General features: G+C 43.4%; 1 protein-coding gene across 4 annotated transcripts in view; it reads right to left on the reverse strand.

The window, feature by feature from the left end:
• Positions 1-22,640, reverse strand: part of rhbdf1a (rhomboid 5 homolog 1a (Drosophila)) — a 34,262-nt gene that overhangs the window by 8,977 nt on the left and 2,645 nt on the right. Inside the window, exons 1-3 of one of the 4 annotated variants that reach the window (XM_018705002.2) lie at positions 17,741-18,272; positions 408-552; positions 166-305 (exon numbers count right to left, since the gene is read on the reverse strand). In XM_018705002.2, the coding sequence (XP_018560518.1) occupies positions 166-305; positions 408-524 (257 nt within the window). In that variant the 5' untranslated portion in view covers positions 525-552; positions 17,741-18,272. Of the gene's footprint in view, positions 1-165; positions 306-407; positions 553-13,581; positions 13,601-17,740; positions 18,273-22,640 lie in introns of those variants that run through there. The other 3 variants (XM_018705006.2, XM_018705003.2, XM_018705004.2) reach the window with 3 other exon arrangements.

Consider the following 22,640-nt stretch of genomic DNA (forward strand, 5'->3'; position numbering starts at 1 on the left):
TCTACCTGATGTAAATAATAACAATACTTGTATGCTAGCTGCAAAAGAGATGTGAAGTTCTTCGTATTATAATCTTGCATGAATTAGTTCATGCTGTAACCCACTTACTGTAAGTCAAGATGTCAATACATTAAATCAATCCAGTGTATTGCTAGTGGCCCTTACCTCTTTATGGTCTGAGTGATGGATGACTGGCGTTGCAAGACAGGCCGTCGGGTGTCAAAGAAGTCACGGGGCGGGGACTGGAGGTGAGAGGTCTCCACTGGCATGCTGATACTGCGCAGGAACCCCTGCCTCTTCACGGGCTGCACGGGAAATGACACACAACCAAAGGAAAAAGTGAAAACACGAGTCATGACAAAAACGGCGACAAAAGATGAGAGCGGGGATTTGGTGAGAAAGAGCACCTGAACAAAAGTGGGAGGCTCGTCTAGTGACATCTGAGCCGTGGGAATGTCCAGCCTGAGCCAGGGAGGTTTCTTCCTCTGCAGGCTGCTGGTGCTCTCCCGCCGTGGTTCAGCCATGTTCTCTGTCCCACCCCAGGCCTGCCAGCTACACAGAGAAGAAATGAGAAGACAACATTATTGTAATGAGCATCAGTCAATCACATGTAATCTTGAGCAACTGCCATTAAAACCCATAATCAGAATTTAATGGCATTCTTTGCAGCTATAAACATGATAGTTTCACTGATTGTTGCTGCAAAACTGTTTCACAAGAGGGTGCTAAGGCCCCTTATTTGATTCAAGATGGGCGTTCACATATTTCTGTTCATTAGATAGTCAGGGGGGAAACCACTGAGAACAATCTACAGCTGTTTACCACTTCCCCTAAACACTTCACAGAGCCATTTAAAAAAAAAAGCAATAAATACTTGCACTACAGAGCAAGGAAGTTTGCAGTCTTAAAAATAATCCCGTAATTCTATAGTTAAAATCAAAGTTAATCCTTCTCTGTGGTTAAAAGTTGCTCTGCTTCCATCAAACATCTATCAGAGTCTAACAACTGTGCATACATTCCCATGACGAGGCCAGCGGACCACAGGAGGTGCACAGTAAACTTCAGCATCAGACAGCCCTGCCTGTAGCTGCAGCCTTGTTATCACCAGCCCTTCATTTTATTGTCCCACCATCTAACCTCACTTCTCTGGGCCTGCTGCTTCATTTCCTGTCATTTTCTTAATTCCCATTATTCCCATGGAAAACTGCACACAACTGCCCCTTTCAGTTCAAGAGATCTAGCCACAAAGATTTGTGTATGCACGGTTATGCATTTGTGATTGATTAAAGCAATGTTTTACTCAGCAGACAAGAGGAATTTACAAAATAATGACCACCTCTCTGCAAAGCACAAATGTGCAAACTTGCGAAGGAGGCTGCCTCCTTAGCTTTGGAGCGGTTACAAAACCAAATGAATTTTTAAAATCCCTTTCCCGCCCTTTCCTGGTCTCACGTAGTTAAAAAGCCTCACAAGATGGCATTGTCACACACACACATCAGAGGGTTTTGAGCTTCGAGCAGTCACACCGGGTCACGTTCTGACTTCTCCTGTTACAGCTCCAGCTCTTTTAGAAGTCCACAGCTTGTGACCACATCTGCTTCGCGTTGCCATTTTAACACGCCACAGGCTTCTGTTTTAGCCCGAGTGATGATGGGAAGTGTTGTCAGCGTATCTCAGCAGAGACACACGGAAAACCTCACACTGAGGGCAGCAGAGGTCATCACCAATGTGTTAATATTTAAACATGGTTGAGGTCTTGCTGACAGATGTTTCTCAATTCACAAGTTCACAGAAGGACACTGGTATAGTTTTTGAGAGTGCTACAAGAAGCAGACATACTTAATGGGGTGTTTACAATACAGCAGTCTGTATTAAGTTATTATAGTAGCGTTTCATCTTTCATTCCCTGTCAGTCTGGACAGATTTGACCTTGTGCACCTATTAGGATTTTACAGTATATTGAATGTTGTTTGACCTCCATTGTCTGGACTGTGATACCAGATTAGCGAAGCAGACTGGACTAAAGCCGGTGCAAAGTGACATTCTGAAGCCTATTCACTCCGCTCCACTTTGACCCATATATTTGGCGTCGACATGACTTCCCTCGTGGTTTATTTTTTATTACTAAGAAAGGACCACTGACTCATCATCACAGATTTCACGGGAAATGCAAATGTGACACCAGTATCTCAGCTCGTACACGACTCACTGTTGCAACAACAGCCCTCGCTCTCGCCCTGGGCTAAAACAACCAACATTTAATTACTTTCGCCATTAGTTCAAACAGCAGGGGCTCCTGATATGGAGCAGATCTGGGGAAGGGAGGGAGCATCCGCTTCAGGGCTGCAGACTGGAGCAGACTGGAGCTGAACTGAAAGCAGACAGCGAGGGAACATGATTTTCCTCCATGCTAAATATTGTTTGATTGCTTAAGTTTTGGCTCCTCCTGCTTTAACTCTGTTTGCCCTGAGAGCTCTGTCGTTGCTGCTCTGCCTCTAGAGTATGGAGGAGAGATGGGAGGAAGCACACTATACAACTCCCATTGTTCCTGTGCTGAGCTTCTCCTCCTTTTCTCTCAGTTTTCTGCTTTAGGCTTTTTCCCTCCTTTCCTTTTTGCCTACTGTCTCCCACTCATCTCATTCTTACTCACATGTGGTATCTGAGTGAGTGATTGCTTTTACAGGCAATTACAGCCTCATAGTTCCTTCATGCCCGCTGTCTACTTGCTTGTCAGATTAAACCCACACAAAAAAGACATTCAAAACTATGTAAATGAAGTGAGATGGCGGCTGAAATATCAGACTTTTAATGACAGTGAGACAATAACATCTGTATCCCACACAATGCAGACATGTAAAAGCAGTCTGCATGCCTGCAAAACTTGATGCTGCAGTGATAATGCAGCCATGGCTGATCAGTGGGTTCTGTAAGAGCATTTGGTCCCAGCAAGTGGTAAACCTCCAACGTTTGTCAGAGCTGAGCCAAGCACCCTGGGACGTCGGTCTCCCTCCTTCTCTCTCGTCCTCCTCCAAAGACAACACGGCAGCTGAACTGGCATGGGCCTGCGACTCGTGTCTCAGGAGGAGTTTCGGCGGAACAGTTGGCACTGTCGCGGCAACGACAGCCACCGACTCATTTCTCACCGCGAGGGAGCTCTCAAAATGTCAGTCATCTCTCCAAACGAGTGATAATTAAAAATCCATGCACAGAGGGTAGAAATCAAGGCTGGTCCTCGTCTGGGAAAGACGGGTCTTCATAGACAGGAAGTCCTTCAAAAGCAGATATCCTTGGGGGGAAGGAGAGCTGATTGAATTCTGTGTTTGGCAATTATCCAGGCTGGAGGATTAGCCATCCCTTGACAGAGCATTTTATCTGTTCATGGTCAAGTGTGACAGTAGAAGAAAATCGTTCTTAAAGCAATGGCCTGGTGAGACAAAACTACACTATTAAAAGTATTCAACCTGACCAGCTGCTTAGCCAATGCATCACCATATCTTATCTCATTCTCGAGATGCGTTTTTTTTTCTGGCTGGGATGTCGTATGGCAGCAATTCGAAGCGTGTAATAGCTTCCCAGTGTTTACATTCCCAGCGTTGATTTGAGGCTCGCATTCTTCAGACCACTGCGATTTAATCTGGTTTCTTAAAAAGATTTGTTTTGACTTCAAGATTCACATCTAAAGAGACAAAACACCCACACCATTAACTTTGCACTGTGCCTCGCAAGATTGGCTTCCTGCTATCGTTTGAGAAACTAACACTTCCTACTCAGTCACGAGATCCGTGACAATCCTGCGTGGATTGTATTAATTCTGGGGCTGGCATTGCCTCTCCAGGCCACGTCTTCTCTCCATCAGGCAGAGGAAGACAGACAGGCTGACAAAACACAGAGGACAAGCTGACATCTCTCCAGGTGCAGGGATGTCCAGTAGGCCATAATGACTGGGGTTGACAAGCATAGCCAGCACTCTCTTTCTCTGTCTGGGGAGCTGCAATCCATTGTGTTACGTTCTGCGTACAGCCTGAAGCCCGATTAAGTTTTCCATGCCATCATGTAATATAATGACTCAGTAAATGGTCTCCAGTCATGCAGATAAAGGCACTGGCTTATGACAACAGAGGCCCCAGCTGTCACAGGTGAGGCTTAAAGTCAAACAGAAGACAGGCTCGGTAAATGGAGCAATAAGTGCCACCTTGAACACGCTGGAGAGCCAGACTGAAAAAGCACAGTGGGGGTGGGGGCCATTCTTATGCTTAAATTTGGGCTTGTTCATTGTGTACAACATGACTAGTTTTCTCAGACCAGTCTTACACTTCAAATATGCACAGAGGCTTGCAAGAGAGCACTGCCCTCCTGTTTGTCATTCATCATAAATAAAACAGTGATCTGGCCATGGCCCCTTTTATATTGGAGCCATCATCTTTTCTGCAGTTGCCTCATTTAAAATCGCCAGTCTCTATTCACCCCTGTACACAGAGAGAAAAGAAGACATATTATGTACAAAGTGCACATGACTGTGCCCTATCAGGTGTTTTAGAAAAATAATTTATGAATTGAACATTTTTGGGAGAGTCATGTGAAATATTTGTGCATTTTTGAAATCTTCCCGGACCACGGCCATTTCTAATCTAAGTGCATGCCATACCCACATTCCTCAAGATCTGTGGCTGAAACAGAACCATGCTGAAATGGCAGAGCAGGAAACCACATGAAGTCTAACCATTATGGACGGGAGCTGGCTGGTTTCCGGGAACTGTGTGTACTCGACTGCTATGCTCTACTCTACGGGAGGCAGGGCTAACTGCAGCCGCACCGAGGGTGGCTGACAGAGCTGTGTCATTGAGGCTGACAGAGCCTCAGGTGGCTGGCCAAGTAGGGCCCCGCTTGGGATTGTAAGCGGCAGGGTGGACAGTGGAAAAGAGGACTCTGTGCCTAGCATGCACGGGGCAGGCGCCATGATGGATGACCTCATTAATCTGGGTAGTGAGAAGTCCGCAAACCTCATTCTTGAGAGCTGCAGCACTTCCTGACCTCAGGTCTTGGTTCCTCCTTTCCCTCTTTCATTCTCTTTCTCTTCCTGCGTGTGGCTGCCGTGTTTATTGCAGTTCAACTCTTTGACCACTTCGGCACAAATTATTATTATAGTGTAACCCAAACATTTCTCCATGTATTAACAAGCTTTTCGATATAGAGTGCCATCACTACACTTCAGTGTAGTCTGAGCGGGTTCCAGATTGATTAACAGATTACTATTTTACTAAAAACCTGATGGCACAAACAGGTTATGTTTGGTTTTCCCCATACTCTAGCAGTTAGTCATTCACTATAAATGCTCCTACTATCCATTGTTTCTTTAGTCTCACTCCACGCTCAAGGCGAGGCTTGACAGTGGAAACAATGGAGGGAAACTACCCTATTCAGACAGTTACTCTCAGTTATTCTCGGACTAATATACCTAGAGATATTCTAAAGGCTCTCCTAAATATAAAAACACATACAAACCAAATCAGACATTTGGACACACACTCAGTGTTGTGAAATCAACCATAACATACAGTACCTGTTGTTCCCTTAAATGGGATTTCGTAATGATGAGTAGAAACTCACAAGCGTATAAGTCATTCTTGTGAATGGGTGGAGGCATTTGGGAATCAATATGAAGAAGCAGCAGATCTAGCACTACACCCTGCCGTATGACCTAAACATAAATCATTTGCACTTAATAACACTGCAGGCATGTGCGTTTTGTAGTTCCTACAGGCATCTGAGTCCCATGTGTGAATAAACTGCAGAAAGATGCTCTTGATCTTTATATAGCACAATTGTGCTTTCTACTGGGATGAATTAAGCAGCTGACAAAACTACAAAGTTACTGATATTTCATTTGGGTGAGGGGAAAAAAAACATAGAAAAGAAAGAGGCACTAAAAATAAATGTGTTACACTACAGCACAGACATTAATACCAGGTGACTTCACTGGTTGTGGAGGTTGATTTGGACAGAGTCGCATGTACGATACAAAAAAGGGAGGAATTAGAGCATTTTTCAAATGTGTCTCTTCTTTTGTGGCTACAATGAAAACAGTGTGACTCTTAACACATGGCTTCCACACTGTGGTCAAACTGAGCTATGGTCAACAGTCAAAACTTAAAGCGTCTCTGCTCTCTCTATCTCTCCTTCTGCCCATCTTACAGGCAGGAAAACACTCTGCAAAATACAGCCCCAGGCCAGGGAGTGAAGTGCAACTTAGCACCAGTAAAGCTGCGGTCGTCTGAATTCGACCCTAGTGACATGTGACAGGCTGTCATACCATACCAGCCCTTACGACATTAAAAAACACACACACAGAGACAGCAGAAATATCTGTCGCAGCTGACCCTGAGATCAAGTGTCACGGCTAGCTGAAGGCAGGCATGGTGGGGCGGGCAGGGCTGCTGTGACTGGCAAGGTGGGTGGCTGAGAGTAGGCATGGATGGTAGACCCCAAGCCAAGAAGGGTGGAGCAGCTCATTCCTTTTCCCATGGTGTTCCACGGGTCTTTGGGCTGTCAGCACTCGGTGGGATTTTACAATGGAGACTTAACCTTTTAGTCTCAGTGGTTTCAGTCTGGAGTGACAGATTTGTATCAGGTCCATTGCCAGGTTCACTCACTGTCATAACAGTGTTTACTAAATGACAGGATCGAGTGCCAGAGATATGAATAGCTCATGAAAGTATAAATGGCCCCCTAACAGCGGGCTGCGTGCATGTGGTGTATTTATAGAACTCAATTGCAAATGTACGTGTATGAAACTGTAGACCAACACAAAAAACATCCTGCTCCAGATCTCTGGGCCACTGTTCTCTGACAAAACTTAACGTGAATACACCTCTCAAAAGCTGTGTGCATCAAACTAGTTTTATAAAACTGGATGCATCCATTTATCTCTGCGCAAGAGGCAATATCTCCACCCGCCATCATACTGCCTGCGCCCCTTCCCGTCCTTCTCTACAAAGCCTCATATATTGCCAGGCGAATGCAGGTCCTAGAAAATTGCGTTTGGTTATTTTATCAGCACAGGACCCAGGCTTTCACAGTACTGTAATATCCTGTACAGGAAATCAATATGAAGGGGAAGAGAGAGGTGTTAACAGTACACAGAAACCACAGATATATAATTACTTTAATCTCAGTGTGTGTACCAACAGAATATCAGCTCTGCTTCAGCGCAAAGTTCTCCTCCCTTTTGAAACACAGGTGAAACATTATTACATGCGAAGCTAATTCAGCACTTGAATTATTTAGCCATCCTGCACAGGTGAATTATTCACTACATGCTTCCCTACTGGAGCTGCTGTGCATATGGCTGAGGCCCCCTCAGCTAAAGCAACTCTTTTCTCAGCATTGTTAGTGGGACTGTTTCAGCTCAGACAGCAGAGGCCTGTCTTCACTTCAGTGGAAAAATAAGGCTCACTTAGTAAATCTGTATCATGTCTCAGTCCAGAGTTGCGTTTGTGCCTCTAATCTTGAGGAAGCAGCTGACAGTAAAAAACTCCCTCAGCGCAGGCTATATTTACCTCACACGCCAAGACAACTAGATAGGTTTTATACAATAACAAGAGATTTGTGTGTATATTCTATGACCGCTTCTTCAGCTCACAGTGAAATGGCTCCTTGCCACTTTGGGATAAAGCAGTTGATTAGTAGTTTGTTTTGAACTCCAGCTGCCGGGCCCGAAACTTGAAATTTTGTTTGCTGTAGAAGTTTATCATCAACTCGTTGTATCTCCAGCTGTACCCTGACAAGTAATCTAACTGCCTGCAACTGCCTGGGAAAATCAAGCAGCTCCTGAAACCTACTGTACAACACCACGCTGGGGCATGGAGAGTATGTGCATGACAAACAGTGCGGGCAAAATGCTTCGGGCCTGTTAGAGCTGCGTGTGGAGGGCAGTTAATGAAATTCAACGAGACTGTGATACTCCAGAGGACCGGTCCTAACGTCAGAGGCTAAAAGAGGACTGTGGTAGATGCTTAAAACCTACAGAGGCCGAATAAAAACATGGCTGCAGCCACACATCTGGCTTTACAGTGAACTGGCATGTCTAATATATAACATTATAATTTATTCTACTGTTATGGCTGAGATGCAATTAGATTAAGCTAACAATCTGTCTGCATATTACAAATGAAACTAATATAATCTGATTTAAAATGTTTTTTCCAAAAGACTTGTCACATAATTTGTCTTTTAACTTAGGATGACATAGTCTCTCATAAATTTAAAAGCCTTTTCCAAAGCATGGATTTACTTTTATTTCCATATTAAATTTCCAAATTAGTCAAGGGTTGTCAAACAAGACAAAAATTATGAACGATGTAAATGTCAAAGATCTCTATTCACACTGTTTGTCATAATCAGAAGATCAATAACATTAGTATGAGACTCTCTGACAAGGTTGTGGTGTGTTTCTCACCCGCTGACCTGTCCTGCTTTGGTGCAAGGTCTTACAAGTTAGGGATTAATAAATGAGTCTACTTTAAGACAACAAAAGGAAGCGAGCCATCTTTCTTGCAGATCCCAGTCCTCCCAAATGTGTCCTGGGACTAAGAGACAAGCACCTTATTGTCTACGGGAGGTTTGACATTCTCTCTTTAAGTGAGTAAGAGGAGAATCTCACAAACAGCGTGCCCTGACAACATGTGATCCCCATCTAAATAGTTTCCACCATGATATCAGCCTGAATCAGGACCACAAAAGGCTGCATTGTACGGCCTGATGTGGACTGGGCTGAACAAGGGTCATTGTGCAGCCTGATCGTAGTCAGAAAAAAGCAAGAGCAGGCTGATGTTTTCGTTCCTCCATCAATGGAAATGGCACACTAAGCAAATTCCCTACTAAGGTAATTACCGTACTCTTGTGAAGCACAAGATGAGTTAACTCCATTATGGTTTAGCAGAGACATCCTATTGGAGCATTAATGGATAAAAAACTATATCTGAGGTCAGGTTATAAAGTCAGAGAGAGTACAGCACGACAGGCTGTCAGGTTGTGTTATATTACTATCACAACAGTTTATCTTTGTGATCTAGTCAATCAACAGGATTAAAAATACTTCACAAAGGCGAGCCACCAGCTCTGTCATCTGACATCCTCTGTGGGAGACCACCAGCATAGAGAGAGGTCAGGTTACCACTTGTTTTACTAAAGGAACGAGGGAAGGAAGGAAGTGCAGAGCAGAGGAAGGGGAGACGTACAAATGAAGGCAGGAACCCCCATCCCCCCCGGACCGAGCGCATTCTCCTTGTCCGGTCCACACGACCGCGGAAACAACATACAACTCGCTCACATGCACAGGAACACATCCACACACTGCACACATAAATATACACATCCCAAACCCCGGGCCATGATAAAAGCATACGTCACTGCATGCCGATAATAATGGGCCTCGGGCCTGTCGCCCTGCGCAGACCAGCCAGAGCGAGAGATCTCAGTGTACTGTGACATCAAGGCTGACACGAATATTGAAGAGAACAGATGAAGTGAGGCTTGTAGCGGTGGGACAATGGGAATTAGCTATATTAGCATGGAGTTAAGCAGAGAGAATGGAGGCTGTCTACTCTTTCATGACACAGAGCTTTACAAAGTCAAACCATGAAACTGAATTCTTATCCAATTTTACCATTACACTAGGATGAAGGACTTTAGAGACTGACAAAATGACTGATTTAAACACTCAGTCCACCTGCGGTCAATATCAAACTAACATGTAACTTCCGATTACAGTGAGTAATGATTAAAATGATTTTTTTCTCAAAATTAGTCAAAAGGGACTGAGCGAGTTGGAAAACCCCTCCTCATTCACTCTCTTTTACTTGTTGCTCAGAAGCTGTCAACCTTTCATGTCCACAAATGCTGCTAAATCTTTCTAAAAGCACACTAAAGTAAAGCTGTATCAACAAGAGAGGAGAAACACCCATGTCAAGAATCTCTTAAGTGTGATAAAAACACATTAAACCTTCATAAATGTAGAGTATACCATGAAATACTAAAATGTTAGCTTACGTTCTCCAGTCATACAGGATCCTAATCATTCAGCCTAACATTAGAATATTTAAGTGGCTGACTAATTTAATCTTTCACTGTGAATCACCCTCTACTCTATTAGCAATGTTTCAAAGCCTCTATATTTTTTCATAGATTGACTCAACCTTCATAGCAAGGTCTAATGGTGGTTTTTGTCCTTTCAATCTTTTAAACATTTCATTTCACTCACTTGCTAAAATGACTAAAAAGCTTCAGATGGATGCAACCTTCACATGCAATTTCAGAAAATGTCTCCTTGACACATCTGCAGACATGGAACAGCCCAGAGTACAGATTATTGATCGACTGCATTGATTTTCAGCGCTGCAAGGCTGCGAATATATGCACACGTGGGTGTGTGTGAGCACGCGTGTGTGCATCTACGAGTGTTCAGATGCAGGTGCGCGCAGCACAAGCGAAGGACGGGGAATATCAATTGAGGTCGTACCAGCAGCCTCCCTCTGCACCAAAACACCTTTAGTGTTGCACATCATTGTTGCACAGAGACAGGTTCTCTGTTCGGGTGACAGTACAAACTTGATTCTGTACAGGTAGGAGGATTTTATTTCTATTTTTGGGGGAACATCCACAGAGACCTATTTAGTCTTCTGGTTCCCCTCTGGATTGGAGGGTGGGGAAACAGTTTTTGTTCCACACACAACAACTAGGTCATTTTAATAAAGCTCCCATAGTTTAAATCTCTTTCATCTGTTACACAGGCAAATGTGCAACTGAAAGAGAAGCAGAGAAGAGCCATCATTAAAATGAATCTTGCATGCATTAAGTTGGGCATGACTTGTGGCAGATAAAAGGCCGAGAGATAAGCGCTCATTCACAGCTACAGTGTCTGCTGTGGTTCCCACTGCTGCGTACACCACCTACAGCATGCCCTCTCCTCAAACTACTGTGTGAAAAAGTTAATAAAATAAACTACACAAACAGTGTGTTGCTGACACAGTCTCTGACATTTCCAACCCACAGGAGAAATCTGCAGGTCTGCCGGTTACTCAGTCACTGTGGTGGGACGCGAATGTGGGTCACAAGACATTTTGGCAAAGGTTAAACGTAGATCATGGAGCAGTGACTCAGATAAATGTGAGGTGAGATTTGGGTCCCCGTGTCAAAACAAGTGAGAGTCACTCATCAGGGCGGCGCCATCTCTATGATGCCACCGCTGTAAAACAGCATGCATGTGTTTTTCTATACATGCTAAAGAACTACTTTGAATAACGCTAAATCCAGAACATTTTGATCCACATACACAGCAAAATTACATGAAATTTAATCTCATCCATTTTAATAATAATAATCATAAACAACTGATTGAACTGGATTTCTGTACAGTGTAATTTCACTTCTTTTTGACATTCCAGAGAGATGAGGGCTAATACATCTTTAACCCAAGACTAACAACATCTGTGTGTCTTCTGCCAAACTGAAGAGGATAACAACAGATTGTGTGTACCAGAGATATCCTATCATTCAGGATGTTATTTGCAGAGCACACAAAAGAATCTTGTCCTCGAGTAAAAGTCAGCTACAGAACAGATCAGCGATCAAAGACAATGAAACCTATTTCCAAGATTTTTAGTTCTCTAACTCTCCATCCACTTCACTGAAGATATGATCATCTCACTCTCACTCTGAGGGGAGGCACCCACGGGAACACCCAGACATGAAGCCAAGGGTCTCTGAGCTGTGACCAGGGAGGTGTAAAAGTGTGTGGTGTGGGGGGCAGGAAGAAGGAAGAATGAAGCCATGCAGCTGGACCAAGAGATCTGTGGAAAACTCCCAACAAAGGCACGGGAAAACTGGGAAGGCTGGGGCAGGTCCTCTGGGACAGTCCCAGGACCAGTGAGGGGGCAGGCCTGCTCACTCCTGATGTAACTGAAGAAAACACACAGACTCTTTGTCTTTGGAAATAAAGTCAGTTTTTCCCCCCGGGTCACTGAGCACACACATAGTGACGCTTCCTTACTCAGCTCACAGTTTGACAACCCAGGCAAATATTGTCATGCAGGAGCGATAAATGATCAGGAAATATAATACTAGTGAGGAGGCAGAATGTCTGAATCAGACAAGATGAGAGAAGTGAAACTAAAAAAAAATGCAATAAAATAGTTTTTTCCCAGAGTGGGAGTACAAACTGTGACAGGCTCCAGGAATAAATTGCTTCTGATTTGCATTACTGTTAGTGTTTGTTTTTGCCTCGTTCTGACTGAGTATGCTTCACCACATATTAGGCTTCAAGCGTGATGCCTTCACTATAACTGGGCGTGATCAACTGGGCACCATAAATGAGAGGCTTTACATCATTTTCCCTGGCACGAGGCATTACAAGCCCTGTCAGCTGGCAAATGGAAGGGAAAGTTGGCACGAGTGTGAGGAGAGGCAGAGGCGGCAGAAAAGGAAAGTTGAGAGTTACAGGATCAGGTACGTGTTCAAATATGCCAACAGCACCTGGCTTGATGCCACTACAATCAGTCTGACTGACAAACATTAAACACAGTCTGTCAGATTAACTGAAATCTATTTGTCCAAAACATCTAAAGCTTCATATTTAAAAAGATGCACCATTGGTATATTCTGGCGACCCCCTCAGCATTGGTATTTAAAAACTTAAATGGTTCAAGTTCAGTCAAAACAAAGGAGCATTCACGCTGTCTAAGATCCACCTCCTCCGAAAAAGCCAGTAAAAGACATGGAGGAGTCCAAAAACACACCCTCATTTCTGGGAAAAGCTGCTGGAGTGAGTTTGGCGCATGGTATGTGATGTTGGTGGGACTGTGTGTTGAAACTGTCCAGATATAACTGCGTGTGTGCAAGTTCCATTCAGGGAACAGTCAACTTGAGTTTAGCAGTCTGGTACACAATGAGGATTCACAGCCTCTGGGTATGACGGCTGAGTGTGCCAAAGATAGAGGGGTGGGGGTGGGGGGTGGAGGGGGGTAGGCTATCCTATTTAAAACTGCACTATCACTGCCGCGGAAACAGTGCTAGGATACTGTATCAGTCAGGGTGTTCCTTGAGCTGGGTACTCTGGCCTGACAATGATCATCTGAGAAAAAGTAAACAGACACTACACAGTGCTGTCATTAAAGCAGTTGAGGCCTGTGGCGCACGAATTACACTGCAGTCTCCTGTGTGGATTAGCAACACACAAAAAAGTATGCTTTCACATTCCAATACATATCTACACCACTGTCCATATTGTACATATCTATTCATACTGTTGTCTTTGCTGCACATATCTGCCCTATAGTGTATACACAAATCCAGATTTTTACTCTGTATATCATGCCTACTACAAGCATTACTCACTCCTACACCAGTGGCACTTAACTAATAACAGTCATCCACACACACTAAAGTGCTCTTCAAACAAGGAGACTGCATTGACTTTTCACAAGTTGACCATCAAGTTGTGCTGCTGTAACGCAACCCTGTGTGAGCTTTGAAATAAAATCCTGTCGAGGGATTTCACCCGCTCACAGCTATGCAATTGCAACATACCTGACACGTATATCTCCGTCCCGAGGCAGCAGGTAAGGAAAGATATTTACAGGGTGATCTTTGGACACGCCCTTCCGAGAGCTCCTCACACTCAGAGCAGAAGATCAAAGTTCAAGGAGCCCTTGCGGCTGCTTGCCTATAAGCGCTGTCCTTCTGGGAAAAAACACACAGCATTCCCACAGCCCTGAAAATGAGCTTTGCCCTGAGGTTAACCAGCCTCAGACACCATGTCAGTGAGAACACAAGCTACTGGACCAAAACACACCCGGTAACTACCAACCCCTAAATTAGATGTTTTCATCTCTGCTACAGCCTAATGTTGGCTTTGGCTGAATTACTGTGAAAACAATTCACAGCAACGTGTACTTTCAATTAAGTCACGCAACCGGCTTTTCTCCAAACCTGTGCATCAAGAGGTTTCTAGTAAATTTTGTGAATGCTGGTTCACATAGGGCTGTCTGGCTCATGACAGATGAGGTGCTGACTGAGAGAAGGGCAGGGTGGCATGCTGGCAGACGAAGGCCTTGGAGCCTCAGAAGTAGACCTGAAATAGCCCCCGCTGCTACTGCATTACAGCATTACATCACAGCTGACTTCACCAACATGGCTGCCGCTGCATCATGCCACCACCAAGATGTCATGGGATGGGAACAATTGGAAGGAACGGCTGTTGAGTCACACGACCGAGCCGTCAACAGGGGAAGCACTCTGGGATCGTGCAATACCCTGTGTACAGCAGGCTGGTGGTCTGTGCATGCAAACACCACACTTCCTGTATAATTAAAATCAATTCACCACAACCACTATATGTTTTGTTGTATTGTTTTTTTTCCCTCCATTGACAAGGCGGAGTGGATCTGCTTACATTCCTTATTACATATGCACAGCAGACACTAGAGACACCACTCGATGTCTGTTTTTCCACAAATACCACATTATTTGACGTACAAGAAAAATCACTCTTCCTGTTCCTGACAACTTAGTCAAAACCATAACCACATCAAAATCAAAAGGTACGAGCTGAGTCGAGCACACCAGCGAGGACTAGATCAAATGCCGCCTGTGGGCTCTTTCACTATCAGCGCCTTGTAAAAACCATACCTGACATGCTTTTTTTTAAGCTAATGTCTATTTGAGCTCACCTGTGGGAACAGTTGTAACCAATATATTCAGCAGGAAAGCATGCGTATTGTCTCTGAAGTAGTAGAACAAGTCGGTTAACATGTTTGACCTCCCCAGACACTGCTGCCGTGCCCCACATTAACAAATCAGCCCAGGAGACAAGCTTTAACTGTAGCAGTTTTCACACAAAGCAGATGCTGGCTGTGATGACAGATACATGACATGCTAAATATATAATTTAGCTCCGTAATACTCATACTAAATAAGTCATTAAGCTTTTGCAGACACTGTGTAATGTTAACCTCTTCAATTTCAGAAGACTAGGTTGACCATTTACAAACGTAGAATGAGTGGACAAATACTCAAACCCACAGAGATACATTTCAAATGTGTGTCAAGATCCTAAAGTTTCCAAGCATACTATAAATTTTAAGCTAACTTTTGGCAAAGGGAAGGTAAAATAAAGCTTAATAATGATCCCCTGTGGTGTCATGGTGCAGCCATTAAGAAAATGTTGCCTTGTGTTTTAAATTTCTGCTGTAAGAAAGAATGATTTATGCTTACTGGAATAAGCATAATATTAAGAGATATTACAACTTGCTTAAAGGACGTGGAAGTTCATGGTCCAGTAGTCCAATATGATATGAAACATTTAAATGAAAAGCATGAAAAATTAGCAGATTATCCTAAACAACAGACACAGTATATTTATACAACACAGTGGATTCCTGGGACCTGATATAGCATCTACTACTATGTGATGCTATGTAGTATTACTCCTTAAACAAATTCTACCTGCTCCGCACATAAACTTTAGGATTTTCAAGTGAACACATTTTTCAACTCATGATGCAGATGTGTTTGACGATGAAACAGCCCAAGGTTATTTAGAGAAGCATGTGCTCAGTCAGCACACATGGAACAGTTCAGCCCAGTGACGCTCATTTCATCTGAATGCAGACAGGACTCTGTCCAGGAACTGAAGAAAATGACCAACAATCACAGGAGCATGCACCCATGTTTCGGGGAAGCGGACAGATTTCAGGTTTCTGAGAGCTTCTTCCGGGAAAAGCTATGGCGGCTTTGTATTTTAAGGCCTCAGCACCTCATCAGTGGAGCGACCAAATCTACAAAGACTGCACAGTGGGTTTAACAAGTGTGTCCTGCTTGTAGATACACCATCTTGAACCCATTAGACCACATATGTAAAATATCACTGTGGCGCTATTGCATAGTGGTGGCGTGATTTGAGCTGTATGGAAAGCTATTGAAGAATTCCAGTGAGTGAATGTTGATAACATAACCGCTGAGTGTAAAAAACTGCTCTGTGGCCCTTTTGAAGGCAACACTGTGAAGCAGTTGTACAGGACTATGCACTTGGCCAGACTGACAGACAGACAGATACCGCGCCATGAGTCATGCAGGCATGACTACAGTGTGGCCCCCTCAGCAGCCCCCCGCAAAACTCACATACCAGCCAGTCAACACAGGCCAGCCTGGGATGGTACACCTGCCTCAGCACAGCTACTCCCAGTTCCCTCCAAGTATCACGTACCCACATGCACCCACATAAACATCCAAACACACACACACACACACTGGGAATATTCTCTCTGGGGTCCACACAGTTGGAGCAGATACAGAGGATGAACATGACCGCCACTATCGCACATCAGGGCCCTGCTTTATCGGTGTGATTACATCACCCCGAGCCATGATCGCCCTCCCTCCATGTGATAAGGTTTCAGGAACACTGGGCACACAAACCAGGCCATGTGCTCCTGTGTCCTGTCTGCCAAAATAACTCAGCAGTTTCTAATACAGTACGGCTACGGTTTCACTTCAGTCTGCCCAGGTATTGTAGGACGCTGTAGCGCGTAACCTTTCAGATGTCAACAAGACTCAAGTTTGTTAATATGTGAGCCGCCCTCCCTGGAGCTCTCAGCTTCTGATGACTCAAACTGAGACATTCAGGTGGCCCCTCCATGCGTATGATTTTGTGGAATTTGTGGCCTTTTTTTTTTTTTTGACTGTCTGCCATGAGTCACTTTGAGTCACCGTGCGTTACTGCCTCATGAAAGCCACAATTCAGAGGAAAAACAAAGATCGGAGGGAGAGAGGTACTGACACTTTCAGGTTCAAAGTGGTCAAATGCAGGGAGATGATATGAGAAGCACATGCTGTGTGCTGCTCATTTCACTCACATTTTCCTCATGAATTATGTAGCACCTGCATGTATGTAGCCAGAGAGAGAGAAAATGTGTCTTGCCGTTATTTGTCACAGACACACCAGCGTAAACTAACTGCCTTAGAGGAAGATGATGGTGATGCTGATGATGACCAGGAGGAGGAGGGAGCAGGAGAATGACTGAGGTCATGGTGTGACTTTATGCATGATGTGTTGCACGATTATTCAGCAGCACAGTCACTTAGGTGCATTCCTTCTGTCCAGAAATCACTATTAGGCCCAGCTATCCTCCATCAGCCTCCAGCCTCAGGAGATAAGGCAGCGCTGATGTTGAAATTAAAACCACAGAGCCTTTGGCTCATACAGCTCTAATGAAAGTAATCTCTCCTGTATTTGGCCTAAGTTTAAGTTAAAAAGAAGGGGGGGTAATTTAGCTTCTCAGCCCGTGTCTCTCATTGGACACAAGGCTCATTTCACACCTCATTAATTCCACTTCAACACCCCTTGAATGTGTAGGGTATTTAACACTTTTTTTTTTTTTTAAGGTGATTGGGCCTAAAGGTAGAGCCAATTAGACTACATGAGCATTTTAAATAGCCTACTTTCACTATGAGAACTCCACTAGAGGCAAAAGGCACAGCACCCTGTAACCTAAATGATGCTCTGCTTACTGAGTTCAACCTGCATCTGAAGTGTTCCCATGTCGACCAGTTCACCAGTAATTCAATCGACTGTGGTGTATAGGCTCGTTTATCCTCCTTGATCACGACAGCGCGAGCGCTTCCTCCGGCTGCTACCTTCCGTATGGGCGACCACAAGAGACAGTCACGAAATAATGACACAACTTACCCTTAGAACAACCAGCTCAGACGATCTCCAGCAGTGAAATATATATATATATCCGGTATAACAGATTTTTTTTCCCTCCAGGCAGCAGCAGATGAGTGATTTGTCACATCATCCTGACAGCGGCGCAGGAATAAACGCGCTTCTCTTTTCTTCTTCCTTCCACCCCGCAGATGTTTTTAAGCCAAGATCCGGTGCCCGTGGTATATATATATAAATAATAATAATAATCTGGTCACACTTGAACACGCCAGCAGCCGAGGCAGTTCAGCGTGATGTGTTCGAAATGTGGCTGCCGTCCGCTTCTCTGCTTCCCACCTACGGACAGAGCATTCCCACACTGCTCCATGGGATCGACCCGGGGTAAGTTTTCTTCTGCCGGTTGTAGCCTAATTCAGTTTGGTGGAGAGAGTCAGCCCCGCCCTGGACTGGAGACGGTCTGTGGAGAAGGCGAGCCCGTCAAAATCATCCGACCAATCGGTGTGTACGCAAGGAGGCGCTGCTTCTCTCACCAACCCCCGACTCCCCCATACCCCACCGGTTAACGGCGGTGACTAAGCGATATCCTCAGCCAGAGTGGGGTCCGTAGAGTGAATCACACTCCATCCACAATGATCCACTCCAACACAACAAGTACAAAATTAACTATGGGGAATTTAAATGTTAATTTCTGTGTTACATAGGCAAAACAATTGTGATGGAAAATAATGTAGAAATCACAGTGTTTAAAGTAAACGTGTTGTTATTTTTTTGTTGTTTTGTTTTCAGGAAGTTCTATTGTATTTGAACACTGTAAAAAAAAAATACACTAGACTGGTCTAATAACTAATAATAAATATTGGTTTAACAGATTTCTTATGGCATTAATTTGTTCTCTATAATCTGCAGCTTCATGCCTTCTACCCATTATCTACAGGGACCTATTCGTCTAGTTAAGGTGCAGTTGAATATAAACATCTCTGTGCCATGCCATGAGGATGCAACACCACAACAAACAAAATGGTACATTCCCAGTTTGTGAGCAGAATCAAAACATGGTTCATTTAAAATGTTTACATTAGTTATATAAATGCTGGAAATAGCTAATGGTGTTTTTTTTTTTCTTCAGAAGTGAGCTTACAGTGTACAGAAGGATAAAGTGTGTCATCTGGTACAAACAATGGAAAATGATTTCATAAATGGCTGACCCACAAGACATGAAAAGATTTTACAGAAGATGTAAAGTGCTGTTACCAAAGAGATTTTACATAAGTGAGAGCACACTGCACAGAAAAAAACCCTTCTCTTGACTCAAAATCAAAATCTGAAATGCCTCGAAATCATATTGGAGCAAGCCTATCTGAGTGTGTGAAATGTTCATAAATACATCACGTAAACAGGTCAAGTGAATATTACAAAATATTTTACATAAACCTTCACATCTTTTTCCCATTTTTGGCCCATCTTTAGACAAACCATTCAGTGTTGCCACATGACACAATGATGATCAGGACATCAGGCATGATATCAGTGATCAGCAGAGCAACCGCCCATGAACCTTGTGCTCTGAATGCATTTCACTGAAATTAAACAGTCCTGCTTTATTGGCTACTGAGCCGATGAAGCAACTGATTGTCTGTTAACTATTATATAAATCCCCCAGATTATCTTTATATCAATGAGCAATCACATCCTGTACGTTATATCAGTATCATATGAGTCTGGGATTTGGGTCTGCTGATGTTAATATGGCTGATTGAGGCCTATTAGATTAATAGATAGATAGATAGATAGATAGATAGATAGATAGATAGATAGATAGATAGATAGATAGATAGATAGATAGATAGATAGATAGATAGATAGATAGACAGACAGACAGACAGACAGAGAATAGCTGACATGACACACATAAAAATGAGATCCATGTGTGGCATGCCATTATTATCACATCACTGTTGCTCCCTCCCATTTATCCCATTGTAGGAATCTGTGGTCACACCCAAACCTCATGGGCATTTCCTACTCTGAGACCCATTTACAGGAACCAAAGCCAATATATTTTCACAGCAGTAATTTGCACATCTATACTAAAAAAGCTCTCACCAGTGAGACAGGCAAGGCTCCTCTAAGGAGTTGTTTCAGATTTTGGGTTTTTAATACATAAACTCTGTCATTTGATTGATATACCCACATTAAATAACATGACTGCAAAAACTGGTGACTTCAAAATCACTTTGTAAAAGAGAATATTTTCATTAGAGAAAATGGAGCTCCTGTACTGCATCAGGTAATACATGCTGCTGCTTCCATCTAATGAAAAGACCATTACGGTGCATTCCATCATAGTTTTAGTGAAAGCTCGGATCCATCTGGGAATATTCTCCAAGAGAGAGATGGATGTTAGGAAGCAGAAGGTTTCTGAGGTGCTGACAAGGGGCACCATGTACACTGCTTTCCTCGGATGTGGTTTCAGGGCACAAGAGGCTCAGGTTCCTGGAAAGGTCTCCTTTATGGTTGCTTTGATGTACGTCTCGATTAAAACAGTGAAAGTGGCAGCCAGCGCCTTTCTGCTATTAAACTGAAGGAAGACATAATACGGTCTCATTTTCATGCTGACAGAGCAGATGCTTTGTTTGTGTTTCTAGGGATCGTAAGAGTTGCTGACTACTTTTATATTCAGCAGATTTAGGGATCTACTGGAAATAGCAGATCAATAAAATTTCTGCCAGTGGTGGAAGAAGTATTCAGATCCTGCTATGTAAGTTAAAGTACCAATATCGCAGTATAAAAATACTCCCTCAATATTAAAATAAACTGCACTCCATATTGTACTTTTGTAAAAGTACAGCAGTACAAAATATACTTAAAATATAAAAACTAAAAGTACCTATTTTTGCATGTTGGCCACTTTCAGAATGTTATATTATTGTATATACTATTATTTTGCTGATTATTAACCCTGGATGTAAATGTCAGGCTAATTTTAACTGGTTTATATGCTGTCACACAGTTTAATCTGTAACAGCTGATCATATTTTATCATCTGATCACATGTTTTGTATGTTAAATCTTGATCTGCAAAATAACTTGTGACTACAGCTGTCAAATAAATGTAGTAAAGTAAAAAGTACAACACTTTCCCTCTTAAATATAGTGAAACAGAAGGATAAAGTAGCATGAAATGCAAATACTTTAATAAAGTACAAGTACTAGCAGTAGCAGTAAATGTAGTAGATACTGTCCAGCACAGTTCTGCATATTCAGCAATTGTTCAGCATTTGTTGAACAAAATCCACTGAACCAATACTTTTCCTTAACATATATCCAGCTGAAGTCAACACACTTTCATTCCTATGTTTCTGGCTACAGGGAAATAAAACAAGCGTGTGGTTTTTGAATATTTTTAACACCTCCTCCTCATCCTCAGCTCCTCCACAGCTAAAAGCCAACAGCAGCCTTCTTCCCATTAGAGAAAGCTGTTAAAAGAATCATCCCGTTTTGTTTGAGCAATCGCTGCATCAAGACTGAATTTAATCAGTTTAAATGTAACCAAACTAAAATATACAACTGCAGACAGAACTCACAACTGGTCAAGTGTGTAGTTCATGGAATGAGAAGCCCGAGCTCCCTCTCGGCTCCAGTCTCCTCTCCATCTTGCACCCACGGGTCTCGTCCCTGCTAGCCTGACTGATGGCTGTGCTGCAAATCAAGCCGATTCAGAGACATGCCCCTAAATTTTAGGCAACGGATAGTATTTCCACCACAGGTATGAGTTTGTCGGACTTCATCGACTCTTTTACGCATACTCAGGTATGTAGATGCCATTCAGAGGCCTACTGGGAGTCCCTGATAGATATACCATGAAGTCACGGTAATTAATGGTGAAGTGTCCCCTGGGACTGAGGAGGGTTGAAGCTGGGGCAAAGGCAGCAATTAAGAAGCGACGCAGGACCTGTAGGAGCACTCAAGGCCCCCTGAAGCCCCATCAATCAGGTGCAGATAAAAGGGTTGACTTCAAGGGTAATGTTTAACCAAAAGGACATCGTCAGACGGTTCATAAACGGCTTCCTTTTCCCTCAACCAAGCAGAGAAGTGGAGGGGAAGCCATCATTTCTGAGTTAAGACTACAGAGGGGTTTTTTTTTTTTTTTTGCTCGTACATGGGTGACATGCTCTACCACATCTACAAAAGAGGCCATATACTGTTTACAAGCACGTGCGAGCATGTAACCTTCAAGGTGCTTTTCCGAGTCTATTGATTTCACTGTAACAAAAAAATGTCAGTGTGTTCTGTTGGTATTAAAGGCATCTCAGAGCTTTGTGCACATAAAGGAAAAACATTCTAGTACACAGTCATATTGTTACCAGCACTGATCACGCAATTAACAACTGGGTAGAGCTGAAGAGTTAAAATAAAGTGCATGCTGGTTTTCATTCAATGACGGACCGCATGCTGTGAGCCACTGGCAAAAGGCAACTTGCTTCTGCAAAATACCACAGCAGACAGAGGCTGTTAAAGACACCCAAGACAGTAAGGCAGAAAAGGATTTCACTGTGGTCCATGTTGAGCAGAATTATAATCCCTTGTTTTTTGAGATAAGGCCGGTAAAATCCTCCCTTGCTTCCGGCCTGCCTGACTGAGTGGCTGTTTCCTCTGAGAGCCACAGGTGTGAGCCAAGACAAGGAGACTGTTATCAGAGTAGACAGACACAGAAAGGTCAGGGGACTGGAGATTTTAGTGCACGCTCAATCAATAAACCAAACAGCTGGAAGCTAGAGTTTTTGTCCTTTAATGATCTACTAAAACAAGCCTCAAACTGTTATTCACTCTCTCATTTATATGTGGGTTTATTTTCTGTGCTGCGTAGCTTTTAAAAGTAGGTTCTGCAGAATTTCCCTGTTGAATGGTTAGAGGCCAAACC

This window comes from Lates calcarifer, linkage group LG11 (genome assembly GCF_001640805.2).
Source record: "Lates calcarifer isolate ASB-BC8 linkage group LG11, TLL_Latcal_v3, whole genome shotgun sequence".
NCBI lineage: Eukaryota > Metazoa > Chordata > Actinopteri > Centropomidae > Lates > Lates calcarifer.